At 44.3% G+C, this 13,466-nt stretch overlaps 1 protein-coding gene across 4 annotated transcripts in view; it reads left to right on the top strand.

The window, feature by feature from the left end:
- The window catches only part of SVEP1 (sushi, von Willebrand factor type A, EGF and pentraxin domain containing 1), a 182,694-nt gene that overhangs the window by 112,357 nt on the left and 56,871 nt on the right, over positions 1 to 13,466 (top strand). For 3 of the 4 annotated variants that reach the window (XM_059724628.1, XM_059724629.1, XM_019490659.2), the window contains exons 26-31: positions 1,232 to 1,433; positions 2,140 to 2,315; positions 3,717 to 3,841; positions 8,747 to 8,870; positions 9,394 to 9,564; positions 12,085 to 12,258. In XM_059724628.1, coding sequence (XP_059580611.1) covers positions 1,232 to 1,433; positions 2,140 to 2,315; positions 3,717 to 3,841; positions 8,747 to 8,870; positions 9,394 to 9,564; positions 12,085 to 12,258 — 972 coding nt within the window. The remainder of the gene's footprint in view (positions 1 to 1,231; positions 1,434 to 2,139; positions 2,316 to 3,716; positions 3,842 to 8,746; positions 8,871 to 9,393; positions 9,565 to 12,084; positions 12,259 to 13,466) is intronic. The other variant, XM_059724630.1, reaches the window with a different exon arrangement.

Raw genomic sequence — 13,466 nt, 5'->3', positions numbered from 1 at the left:
GGTGGTGTACATGGCAGCAGGGCACACTGCCCAAAACTGGAACTTAGAGGGTCGGAGCCACACTCCAGCTGCCTGCCAGGCTCCCTGCTGCAGGAGCCCCATGGCTGCAGCTCTGAGGCCCCCAGGTAAAGCTGCTGGAGCCAGCACAGTTGGCCCTACCCTACCCGGGGTAACATGCTGCGCGTCGGAGCATTCATGGCCTGGGTGTTCCCCAGGGATAAGTAGTAGCAGCACAAGGTGTGCTGCTGCTACTTGTCCCCAGTGAAACAAGCATTCCTGCTTGTGGGGATGTGCCTTGGGACTTCTGGATATAGAATCATAGAAAATTAGGGTTGGAAGGGACCTCAAGAGGTCTTCTAGTCCAACCCCATGCTCAAAGCAGGACCATCACCAACTATATCATCCCAGCCAAGGCTTTGTCTAGCCAGGTCTTAATAACCTTCAAGGATGGAGATTCCACCACTTCTCTGAGTAACCTGTTCCAGTTTTACCTGTTTAACCTGTTCCTCCCAATGAGAACATTTTCCCTAATATCTAACCTAAACTTCCCTTGCTGCAACTTGAGACTGTTGCTCCTTGTTCTGTCATCTGTCACCACTGAGAATAATCTAGCTCCATCCTCTTTTGAACCCCACTTCAGGTAGTTGAGGGCTGCTATTAAATCCCCTTTTTGTCTTCTCTTCTGTAGACTAAATAAGCCCAGTTCCCTCATTCTTTCCTCATAAGTCATGTCCCCCAGCCCCCTCACCATTTTTGTCGCCCTCTGCTAGCCTCTCTCCAATTTGTCCACATCCTTTCTGTAGTGTGGGACCCAAAACTGAACACAGTACTCCAGATATGGCCTCACCAGTACTGAATAGAGGGGAATAATAGAGAATTGGCAGACTGGCACCTTAGTTGTTTGGCAGAGGGCTGAAAGCCGTGCAAAAGATTATGAAAGATTCATTATCATTATCTACAAGAAACCTACATATTTTTTTTAACTGTGCTTCTTTGAATCTGGCATGTTATGTAGCTGTTGAGGGCTCAAGGTGTCTACTGGTGCTTTTTTAAGAAGAGGAAAATACAGTGGCCTCAGAATAGAATATATAATTTCTAGTTCAGTGAAGTGGAAAGCAAGTATTTTGCAGACTGGTTGAGGTTTAGTTTTATTGCATTTGATAAGGTTTAGTTTAATTTGTTCCTTTGTTTGTAAGACTGCAGATCTGAAAATGCTACTTGTTTGTTGCAGAACAGTCCTCTGGTTTTAATCTGGATTTCGAAGTTTCTGGTATCTACGGGTATGTCATACTTGACAATATTTTCCCATCACTTGGTAATATCACCTGTGCCTTCTGGATGAGATCCACTGACACTACTAATTATGGGACTCCAATTTCTTATGCAGTAGAGAATGGAAGTGACAACGCATTTCTGTTAACAGATTACAATGGGTAAATAAAACTGTAGTAGTACTGTCACCTTTCAAAATCATAAATGTTTATAATTATTTATAGAGAGGATCCTCAAACAGTGCCTTTCCCTGGATAAGTTCATAAATGCATCTAAGTGAAAACTTTGTAGCTGGTCCTTCTGAATGATATTTCTCCCTGACCTGAATTGCAAAACTACTTTTTGCCAGTTGTTTGCTAATAAAAGAGAATGATGTAAGAAGAAAAAGGTAATATGCAGAAGGTAAAATATTTCTCCATGGGCTATTTTTGCAGAGGATAAAAGAAATATTTAAAGTAATATTTACAAAAATAAGCAGCTTACTATTGGACCTATTTATTGCTGTGACCAGAGCTATAACAAGGGAGCTCTGCATCCTGTACAATGGGAGCATGCAGGGCAGCAGTGGCTGCCAGTAATGGCCATGTAGCCACCCAACAGCTTCAGTGGCTGCTATTTTTGCAGCCCTTCCCCACGCCCCACAAGTACGTGCTGAGGGCTACTGTCCTGATTGTCTTCCCCCCTCCCTACCCCACTTTAGTTCCAGTACTGGCTGTGACCCCCTGAATGACCAATGGTCTTTGAGATGCTATGTACAACTTAACTTTAAGGATCCTCTCTAAAAAGTATGGTGTGAATAGCCCTTTCTGGTATTATATGCAGTAGTAGACATGTGTGACATGCCCCTTCTGTCTTTTCGTCATGCAGGTGGGTTCTTTATGTGAATGGGAAGGAAAAGATCACAGATTGCCCTTCTATGAATGATGGCAAGTGGCATCACATTGCAGTCACCTGGACATGCACAGATGGAACCTGGAAAGTGTATATTGATGGGAAGTTATCTGATGGAGGCAGTGGTCTCTCAGTTGGTTCAAAAATCCCTGGTATATTTACTTCACATTTCTTCATTCCTTTGCCTCATTCTTAATATCATCACGTTTGTGGTGTTTCAGAGCTGGCATTTGTTTATCCCACGTTGGATTCAGGTATAGCATCCTTCTTCAGGGGGACTAGTCTTCATTCTACATGTAGTTTCACTGTAACCAAGGTGCATATTTGCAAAGGAATACCTCACATGGCCTGAATAGGGGTGCCAGAATCTTGCCCATAGATATTTTTAAGAAACATGCTGAACTGACCTGGGACATTTTAATGAAAACAAATTTCACAATTGGATGCCAGTGTTAAACTCAATCATCAGTTTGGTTTAAAAACATAATTAGCAATAAACATATTATATTTCCCCATCATTTGTATGACTGTCCTTAGAATTTAATTGCAACAGTATCTTGTCCTGACAGTTTTGGAAACTTTGGTGTGTTAGCCTAAATATGAATGGCAGAATTCTTATGTCCACTTCTTTCATTATTTCCTGTGCTAGGGAAAGAAATTATTATTTTGCCAGTTCATTTAGGACCTTGAGGAATTTCTAATGATTTAATGGGGAGGGTGATAAACCCCTCGACCACCTGTTTATATAAACTAAAGATGCTAACAGTCCGTGAAGCATACAATGATTGCAGAATGCACCATTCAAAACAGCTGCAGTTGTAAACTGTCACAAGGGGACATGCAACACATCATCTCAGAGAGTAGCCAAAGAGTAGCAAAAAATCCATTTTGGTCCAGAGAAGAGAATTGATAATTTAAAATGCTTTAACTTCATGAACTGCAGGAATCGTGCAGTGTTTCAGAATTTAAGAAAACTCTTCTTAAAAGTAGGGCCACATGTCTAATCATAGCCCTTGTATGCAGTTCTGTCCTGTCCTTTTATTTCCGAATGCATTGTGGTTATTCTAAAGAATGAGCACACACTTATACCATCATGCACGTGGCCATAGACACCAAATGTTCCCGTTTGCTGTGCTCCGGTTAAATGAGGTAAAAGTAAATTAACTTGCATAGTACTTTACATATGGTTGCCTCACTTTGTGTGATATTTTTAAGGCTTTTAACAGTTTTAATACATTGGTAAGGAAAATTATAAAATACCTAGATACCATGAACTATGTTAAGCCAGTTAATAATTCCTAATTACATTATTAGCTGTACTGTCACATGCTTTGTGATAAATCCTAGATTAATTTTCAAAAGGAAATGCACTTCTGAAACATCTATTTAAAGTATCTCCAGTTGACAACACGGTTTAGTTAATAAAGATTGCTTTGCAACTTGATTATCAGCTGCTGTGGTGTCCCTGTGTACAAGACAGCTTTTTCTTTAAAATACTTTTCACCTTTAAACAACAGCAACTTCTTCTCAGGACCATTTTTCTTCCTTTTTAGGTGGTGGTGCACTTGTGCTTGGCCAGGATCAAGACCAGAGAGGAGAAGGATTTAATCCAGCTGAGTCTTTTGTGGGCTCTATTAGCCAGCTCAACATCTGGGACCATGTCCTGTCCCCGGAGGAGGTGAATGCTTGTTCAGAATTTTGGCTAGCTGAGGGCAAAGGAACAAATCAATGTTAATGCTTTGGTATCTTATAGTGTCACATTCAACTCCTGCAGAAGTTGATGGGAATCAGATCAGTCCATTTGTTGGGGGATTTATTAATAGTTACAGGAAATGAAAAAAAGGAAAGAGCTTTAATTTTGCCATTTGACTACACCTCTGCTGTTTATACCCTTCTGGCATTCAGAATAACCCAGAATTTCTGCCCCAGTTTGTGTTCTGCTGAGTGTTATAGTCCAGATGTGCAGGGGCATGCGCGTAGAGTGGCAAAAATAGTAGCGGCACAAATTTGTGCTGCTACTTTTTGCTGTACCACATGTACCTGTACATGCGCTTTATGGAGGGACAAATTGTCCCGCTTTGGGCAAACTACCCATGCCCAGCTCCCAGCATGCTGGAGAAGCCAGGGCACAACTGGAAGTGAAGACACTCCTTAGTCTCCCTGGAGGATTATGCCTCCATGTTTTCAGGCACATGTTCCCGTCACGTGTGCTGCACTGTATTTTTTCCCTGTGCTTTGTTATACTACCAGGATTTCCTAGTAGCAAATGGGGAATTTTTTCCTTTTGGCTGCGTGCTGCAAATTTGCAGTGTGGGGCACATTTAAACATTCGCCGTGTGCAGTTTGTAGCACCACAAAGAGGTTTGTGGTGCCACAAACCACATGCCCGTGCTTATATGGACACGGCCATAGAGTTGAGCAGAAACAGAGAGGGGGGGTCAGTGAAGAGTGCTTTTGAAAAATCTCATCCTTCACTGGGGTATGCACAGAAATCCAGGGTCTTAATGATAAAAGACAGATGTAAGATGAAGACAGGGAAATTTGCTGAGTAAACTTCCCATAAACTTTTTACCTCTTTTTGTTATTAGAGCTTCAAATAGTAAATCATCTTCCCTGTCTCTGTTTATATCACAGTTATTTTGTATGCTAGAGTTTAAGGCATAAAATTATAGAAAAGTAGGATTGGAAGGGACCTCTGGAGGTCATCTAGTCCAACTTCCTGCCTGAGGCAGGATTATCCCTATTCAAACCACCCTATACAAATCCTTTTCTAGCCTGCTACTAAAACTACACAATGAACCCGTTTGCACTACATAACCTGCAACAGATAAAGTAGAGGGATAAACATAGACTGTGTCCTGCTGCTGTGAGGAGAGAGGGCCACACTCCCCACTACAGAGGAAGGCAAAAAAACCCACAGTTTGTACTAGTCTGACTGTAGGGTAAAATTTCATTTACATCTTTATGTATCCTTATTCATCAGAAACAGGATGAGGCCAGGCACCTATTTCATGCAAGCCACTGGGCCTGCATGCCTGTTCTTCTAACCACTTCAGACCTACAGCTATCCCTGATGAGTGGTTGTGTTGTCTCCTGAGGCTAAAAAGAAAGGCATACAAAGGATGGAGGATGGGAGTCACCTCCAAGGAGGATTATTCTGCACTGGTCCGGTCCTGTAGGGAGCTGACCAGGAAAGCCAAGGCTGCAACTGAACTCCAGCTAGCTTTGAGCATCAAGGACAATAAAAAGTCCTTTTTCAGATACGTGGGGAGCCGGAGGAAAAGCAGGGGCAATGTTGGACCCCTGCTGAACCAGATGGGGCAACTGACAACTGACACCCAGGAAAAAGCCAACCTATTAAATAGGTACTTTGCGTCGGTCTTTCATCAGCCCCATGGGACGCCCATGCCCGCTACAGGGCCGGGAAGTCCAGGTGAGGGTGATCCCCTGCCCTCCATTAATGCTGACTTCGTGAAGGAACATCTTGAGAAGCTGGATACCTTCAAGTCAGCCGGCCCTGACAATCTTCACCCCAGTGTACTCAAGGAGCTGGCGACCATCATAGCCCAGCCTCTAGCGCGGATCTTTGAAAACTCTTGGCACTCTGGTGTAGTGCCTGAAGACTGGAAGAAGGCCAATGTGGTGCCTATCTTCAAGAAAGGGAGGAAAGTGGATCTGGCTAACTATAGGCCCATCTGCCTGACTTCTATCCTGGGGAAGATCTTAGAAAAGTTTATTAAAGAGGCCATCCTTAATGGACTGGCCGACGCCAACGTCTTAAGGGATAGCCAGCACAGGTTTGTTGCGGGTAGGTCTTGCTTGACCAATCTCATTTCCTTCTACGACCAGGTGACCTATCACCTGGACAAGGGAGATGAGATTGATGTCATATATCTTGACTTCAAAAAAGCCTTCGATCTGGTGTCCCATGATTGTCTCTTGGAGAAACTGGCCAATTGTCGCCTTGGGTCTTCCACGACCCACTGGCTGGAAAATTGGCTCCGGGGTCGGACCCAGAGGGTAGTAATTGATGGAAGTCACTCATCGTGGTGTCCTGTGACCAGTGGGGTCCCCCAGGGCTCTGTCCTTGGACCCATACTGTTCAACATCTTCATTAATGATGTGGACACTGCAGTCAGAAGCAGACTGGCCAAGTTCGCAGAGGACACCAAACTTTGGGGCAAAGCATCCACACCAGAAGACAGGCGGATGATCCAGGCTGACCTGGACAGGCTCAGCAAGTGGGCGGACGAGAATCTGATGGTGTTCAATGCCGATAAATGCAAGGTTCTCCACCTTGGGAAGAAAAACCTGCAGCATCCTTATAGGCTCGGCAGTGCTATGTTGGCTAGCACTATGGAAGAAAGAGACTTGGGGGTCATCGTTGACCACAAGATGAACATGAGCCTGCAGTGCGATGCTGCGGCTAGTAAAGCGACCAAAACGCTGGCTTGCATCCATAGATGCTTCTCAAGCAAATCCCGGGACGTCATTCTCCCCCTGTACTCGGCCTTAGTGAGGCCGCAGCTGGAGTACTGCGTCCAGTTTTGGGCTCCACAATTCAAAAAGGATGTGGAGAAGCTTGAGAGAGTCCAGAGAAGAGCCACGCGCACGATCAGAGGTCAGGGAAGCAGACCCTACGATGACGGGCTGAGAGCCCTGGGGCTCTTTAGCCTGGAAAAGCGCAGGCTCAGGGGTGATCTGATGGCCACCTACAAGTTTATCAGGGGTGACCAACAGTATCTGGGGGAACGTTTGTTCACCAGAGCGCCCGAAGGGATGACGAGGTCGAATGGTCACAAACTACTACAAGATCGTTTCAGGCTGGACATAAGGAAGAATTTCTTTACTGTCCGAGCCCCCGAGGTCTGGAACAGCCTGCCACCGGAGGTTGTTCAAGCGCCTTCATCGAACACCTTCAAGATGAAACTGGATGCTTACCTTGCTGGGATCCTATGACCCCAGCTGACTTCCTGCCCTTTGGGCGGGGGGCTGGACTCGATGATCTTCCGAGGTCCCTTCCAGCCCTAATGTCTATGAAAATCTATGAAATTTATATATGTTAAGCCACACCTACCCTGTGGTTTCCTCTTTCTATTCTTCACAATTCTTATCTGTTCTTTAGAATGGCGATCAGAACCGTTCCTCCACCACTCTTCTGCTCAAACACAGAATGTGAAGCAGACACAGTAGTTCAATTATTAACACGTTCTGTTCATTAAATAACCATCTTCTCGCAGGCAGGCACTTACCTCTTTAATATATTTATTGAAAGGCGGGAAGCCTCTAGTTATAATTTTACTGCATATTTGTCTTCTTTAGATCATGCATCATTTTAAACAGCTGCTTGGCTAAGAGTAATGTTTCTGCTGGAGGCCATCCAGGGAGTGCTATGATATTCTGCATGGTGCCTTTACAGCAAAGTTATGCTGTTACACTAAATAATAACACCTCTTATACTGTGCACTGCCACTGAAAGATTCCATTTCATTCCTTAACTTGCGAATTGCAGTGGAAAGAGTGAATGCAATGCAAACTAATTCAGGGAGCCACTTCTCTTACCAAGTTCCTCATTCGGTTCAAGATTTACAAAATCCTCCTGCACATATAACAAAAACTAGCCCCTTCCCCAAGATTATGCAGTCAGCATGTTGGCACATTAATAGTTTACTACATGATAAAAAGGAACAGTTTGACATTATGGTATTGAAGCAAAAAAGTTTTAATACTTCAGTAAAACTCTTTCCTATTGAAGTTGTCCTATTCCTCTTGTAGGTTGGCCAAAATGCATTTTTAATGGAAGACTGTTCTGTCATAATATTTGCAAACACCTCTGTTTGTTCTAGGAACAGAGGCATTCCTTTTGCTACATGGCCTTCTTGCCATTTTCCTGGCACTCCAGTTTTATATCCAGTTCTTGGTTACATGGGATCTAGTTCTCCTATTGACAATAGTGTTAAGATTTCCATTTATTTTAGAATGTGTCTGTCTGTCTAACCAGTGGTGTCACACAAGTGATTGCTTTAGTCACACATAACACATAGTGTTGCTTTAGTTAGGAATTTCAGAAAACTCATGTCATGTTTCTTGTCCTTAAACTAGATGTAAAGAAATACAAGCATTTCAGGACTGTAGCTCTTCTAAATTCAGCTCCTGCTTCCTCTTATTGTTAGATTTTTCTTCTTCAAATATTTGAGATCATCTATTCTGATTTTTTTCCCCTTATCTGCCTGTTAGTGAGGAAAATATGCTGTTCTTCCAAATAGACAGCTGCATTTAAAAGGAATAGGTATTATTTTTAAATGTTAGGACAGTACATAGATCCACCCAGCAGCACATGACTTCACTATTCTACCTTTGCATTGATGATGGTAAAAAATGCAGACATGTAAATGAAGCAGAATACCCATGAGCCTACTCAAATCAATGAAAAGATTCTCTTCAGCTCAACAGGCTTAGGATCAAAACTCTAGGTTCAGGACTGCCATGCAGATACAAGAGGAAAATTTTTCTTTAATTCTTTTCCTGCCAAGCTTGCTGATTAGTTGGCCAGCTATATCTAACCACTTGTTTTGAACCTTAGGTAAAATCCTTGGCTACTTCCTGTCCAGAGGAACTCCAAAAAGGAAATGTATTTGCTTGGCCCGACTTCCTGCCTGGGGTTGTTGGAAGAGTGAAGATAGATTACAACAGTATATTTTGTGCTGGTTAGAACTTTATCTCTTAGAACTGTTTTTGTTCAATGTAATATTGTAATGATTCTGTTTATAAGGTTAAATGTGTTATATAGTGACCCCTGCCCTGCTGTCCTGGAATGATTTATTTTGATAATTTAATGCCTGGAACATCCAGTCTTCATTCCTAAAATTCCAGTGTTTTGTAACAAAAGGTCATTGGAATCTCATACAGAGATTTATGGCTTCCTGTATTGGGATGTTGAAAGAGTGAAAATTGATAGTGAATCAGATAGAAGATTGTTCTGGCCATTCATACTAAAAGCAATTGGAATCTGTTCTAGTATCTGATTTCTCTTCCTTTTGCTCAGAAATGTATTCAGTTCTAAAGTGTTGAGGTACTGTGAAGCCCTCTGAATCTGAGTACGAGATAGCATATTAAATATACCACTCTTCATCACTACATAAGCTCGCACAGTATCCAGTGTTCAAAGAGTAAAAAGTTTTTATTCAAGGCAACATCAGTAGCTCTGCATGCATGCATCTTTTTCCTCAGACTGCCAATCCTTAGAAGGATCCATACCTCATCTGCGGACCTTATCAACTGATTTAAAGCCAGGGTCAAAAGTGAGCCTTTTCTGTGACCCGGGCTTCCAGATAGTGGGGAACTCTGTCCAGCACTGTCTAAACTTGGGACAGTGGACTCAACCTCTTCCACGCTGTGAAAGTAAGTAGTTCATCGTAGCATACTGTAGGCATAGCAGGTTAAAGCATCGGTCACAAACCAGGCTTCAAAAATGTTGGCCTCTGTGTGGGTCTTAGCAGCCCTCATTCAGCAAAAAAGTTAAGCACAAGCTTAAGCCCATTCTTATTAAAATATGTACATACCTTGTTAAAGATAAGCTTATGCTTAAATATTTTACTCTATCAGGTTCATAATGACCTACAGCCTCATTCTGCTGCCCTTTATTCCTAAAAATGATGACTGATATTGTAGCCAGATGTAACAGTTGTGTATATATGTCAAATTATTCTGTAGCAATACAAGGGTAGCACAACCATTGCATCATTAACCCTGTTTCATTTAGGTTCAGAGTTGAAGTGATTTAAGTAACTTGCTACAGGGTCTTGCAGACATAGCACTTAGCTTATACTCTGAAGCAGCAGCTCCCCTTTTCCTTTTAAAGATTGAAAGGTAGGTTTGTTGATAGCCAAGTCTGACAGAAATTAGTACATCATAAGCCATCATATTCTGAACACCTCCACTCAGTGGAGGCTTCTGAACATAAGCTCTTCTGAGGAAAAGCTACAGCATCTGCATTATGTTTAAATATCACTGAAACAGATTGCTTTTACATCTGAGTCATGACATTGAAATGGTTATATGTGAATAAAAGTAATGCCACAGAAGGTACCTAAATGATCTTCTGTTAAAAGATCAGACCCGTTAAAACATAATGTGCCCTGTCTGTCTCTTCTGGTTCCCATTTTCCCAACTCCAGGCTCCTTTTTGCCTTTGTTATTTCACATTGCTATAATTGCAACTATTCATAGGCTAAGAGTTAGGCACATTATACATGTGTCTTTGAACTGGGAAAAATTCACTGAAAAATGAAGTTTAGCTATTCTCTGAACTATTACAAATAGTTTCATTTGGAAGATAACTGTTCTGAAAGAGCTAGATCAGGTATTTCTGCTTGGCATTGTGCCATATAGATAAGGGTCTATTGAACTCGATGTGACTGGCCAATTTCTTGGGCAGATCCTAGGACTGGCAGCCATTTTCACAGGCTGAGCATGGTGGAGTCCCCCCAAGCCTCTGATTGGCCAAGTAGCCGCAGCAATCCCACCCCTCCCTACAGATTCCTAGATGGCCTGAAACTGCAGCTCAATTACCCTGATTAAGTCTGGGGAAGCCATTAATCCACACTTTATTAAGCATGGATTAATGACTTCCTTGGGTTTAATCGGGGTAATTAAGCCACAGTTTCAGGCCATGCACAAGCAGCTGCAGCAGGGTCCCGAGCCAGCTGTGGTAAGCAGCTGGGAGGCTTCATGTGGGTCTGCAGAGCCCCAGCTTAACTTATTGCCGGTGGCAAGAGCAAGCTATTCATTTACCAACTTACTTTGAGAAGTAACCCATTATATCACAGTTAAAACACACTTGCCATGGCTGTACAGAAACACTTGTTTTGATGCTATTAATGTTGTAGTTCTGTTGAGAAACAGAAGTTTTCAATCTTGATGGCTGGTAGATGTGTGATTTTTTTTTTTGAGTATTTTATTTACACACTGACATTTTCAGATGAGGAGAAAGTGAATTAATCCCAACAGGCTGTTGCACCCCAGTCTTTAGTGTGCATTTTTTATTCCCAGGCCATAATTAGAAACTTGCTGCTTGCTGATAGTACAATCTCCAACACACATGTGTGCACACAAGAGCCCAGATAGTCTTACTTTAATTTGTTTATTTTCCAGTTTCTCTTTTGTTCTTTCCTGAGTGGGGCAGTAAAAGCTAAAGCTCACAAATCAAGGGCACAGAAAGAAGTGACCATTTTCATCCAATCTGGCCACAGAAAGTGGGCTATAGCTGTGACCAAACACAAGTGCATGGCTGCAGACCACTTCAAAAATGGCCAATCGGGTGAAAATGTGACCCCTCATTGCATGAGGGTTCAGATGAAGATGTTTCAAAACAAACTGTCTTCTGTAATTTGTGTCTGCGCTGCCTGCCAGCTTACGAGCCCTTTTCAGAATGGAAGTGGGGGAAAGAGCTTGTTCTAGGGGTTCCCCAGCTGGCACCAGAGGGTGAGGTGGGTGAATTCAATTTACCTGCCCCACCGTTCAGCGGGGGCTGAAAAAACCCTAGGTTTAACTCCCTCTGTTTCCTTTCCCCCCTCCCATTCTGAAAACAGTGTGGACTGGCAGGGAGGAGGGGCCATTCCTAGGGGAAACTGTCTGCAGGCTCCCAGCCAGCAGCTAGGTTCCCCTCCCCCAGGAACCAGCGTTCCTCTCCCCCGGGATCGTTGTAACTCAGAACACTTCCTGCAAAGCGCTGTGAGTTACAGCAGGGAGCTGCACTTCTGTCTGCACTCCAAGTTCACCCTGGTGTAGCTCCTTTGATTTCAGGCATTGACATTTCTCCTGAAGTTGAATCTTGTGCTAGTTGCTCTGGCACTAAGAGGTGTTTCATGGAATGTCTGATGGGCCAGCATATTCATGCCCTTCTTCCTCACCTGTCTTTCAGGGATCAGCTGTGGAGTGCCTCCACCTTTAGAACATGGATTTTATTCCTCTGAGGACTTCTTTGCTGGCAGCACAGTTACCTACCAGTGCAATAATGGATATTATTTACTGGGAGATTCCAGGATGTTCTGCACTGACAGTGGAAGTTGGAATGGCATTTCGCCATCTTGTCTTGGTGAGATATGTCATCTAGGTGGTTGTATTGTTCATGGCTGTGGGCTAAATCCTGCTGCTCTTCCTCTCTCAGAACTCCCACTAACTTTATGGGAGGTTGGAATGACTTGCAAGATATGGCCCCACTTTGGGGCAACTGAAGTGTTTGTTTTATTGAAGTTTTCATAGTGCTCTTCTCACACTCTGGTCTTGTTATAAAAAATGAAGTAGGTATTAAAAACAAGCTGAAAATCTTTCATTCCAGCAAAAGTTCCCTTTACAGTAGGATTTCTCTGGCACAACACAGCCTCCTTCATAGCCTCAAAACTGCATTCACCCTATATCGAATTCTCCCCTCACCACCACCTCCCTCACAGAGAAAGCTTGGGGTAACAGGTACATTTTTGGCAAGTTCTCAAGAATATGGACTGTCTCACAGCTCCTCAAGGACTCATGATCTAAGTCAGGGATAGGCAAAATGTGGCCTGCGGTCCAGATCTTGACCCACCAGGTGACTGGACTGGTCTGCAGCTGTCCCTGCAGTGCTCTTCATGGGGCCAATCCACCCACTTGCATCAGGGCGGCCAGCACTGGGCTCCCACTGGTGCCCACAGCCTGGCCCCGACCAGCATGCTCAGCTTTTGCCGGGCTGTTACCAGTGTGGGTGCAGCTGGATGTTGCTCTTTGCCCCCGACCTCAAGCACTGCCTCCTGCTCCTGAACTTGCCCATGCTGCGCTGCACTGCACTGCTCCGGATGAGTAGCTTCAGCCAGGAAGCTCCTGCCCCAGCACATGGGGCTCTGGCTTCAGCTCCTGGCCGCCTTCCCAGGAGTTGGAGCCAGAGCCCTGCACACTGGGGCAGGAGCCGCCCAGCTGAAGCTGCCTGCCTGCCTGGCACGGCGCAGTCCAGCAGGGGCAACATCAGGAACAGGAGCTGCCCCTGGAGGCAGGGGGAGCACAGCAGCACCTGGCCTGGTGGTGGGCACCAGTGGGAGTGTGGTGTGGCCTCTGCCTCTGCAGGAGAAGGTGGGGATCAGCCCCATGAGGAGTGCTGTGGGGAGAACACGGACCACACTGCCCAGGGTAGCTCTCCTCCATATGTTCCCTGTCCCCACCCTTTACCTATAGCAGGCTCCTGGGACCTAGTGCCCGGGCAGCTCCCCCTCCTCTCTCACACACACATGCACATGCACGTGCCCCTCCACAATCCTCTTCCCCCCTCCACCCCCT

This window comes from Alligator mississippiensis, chromosome 3, assembly GCF_030867095.1.
Source record: "Alligator mississippiensis isolate rAllMis1 chromosome 3, rAllMis1, whole genome shotgun sequence".
Taxonomy (NCBI): Eukaryota; Metazoa; Chordata; order Crocodylia; family Alligatoridae; genus Alligator; species Alligator mississippiensis.
The sequence above is the reverse complement of the archived record's forward strand: the minus strand, read 5'-3'. Positions and strand labels throughout refer to the sequence as shown.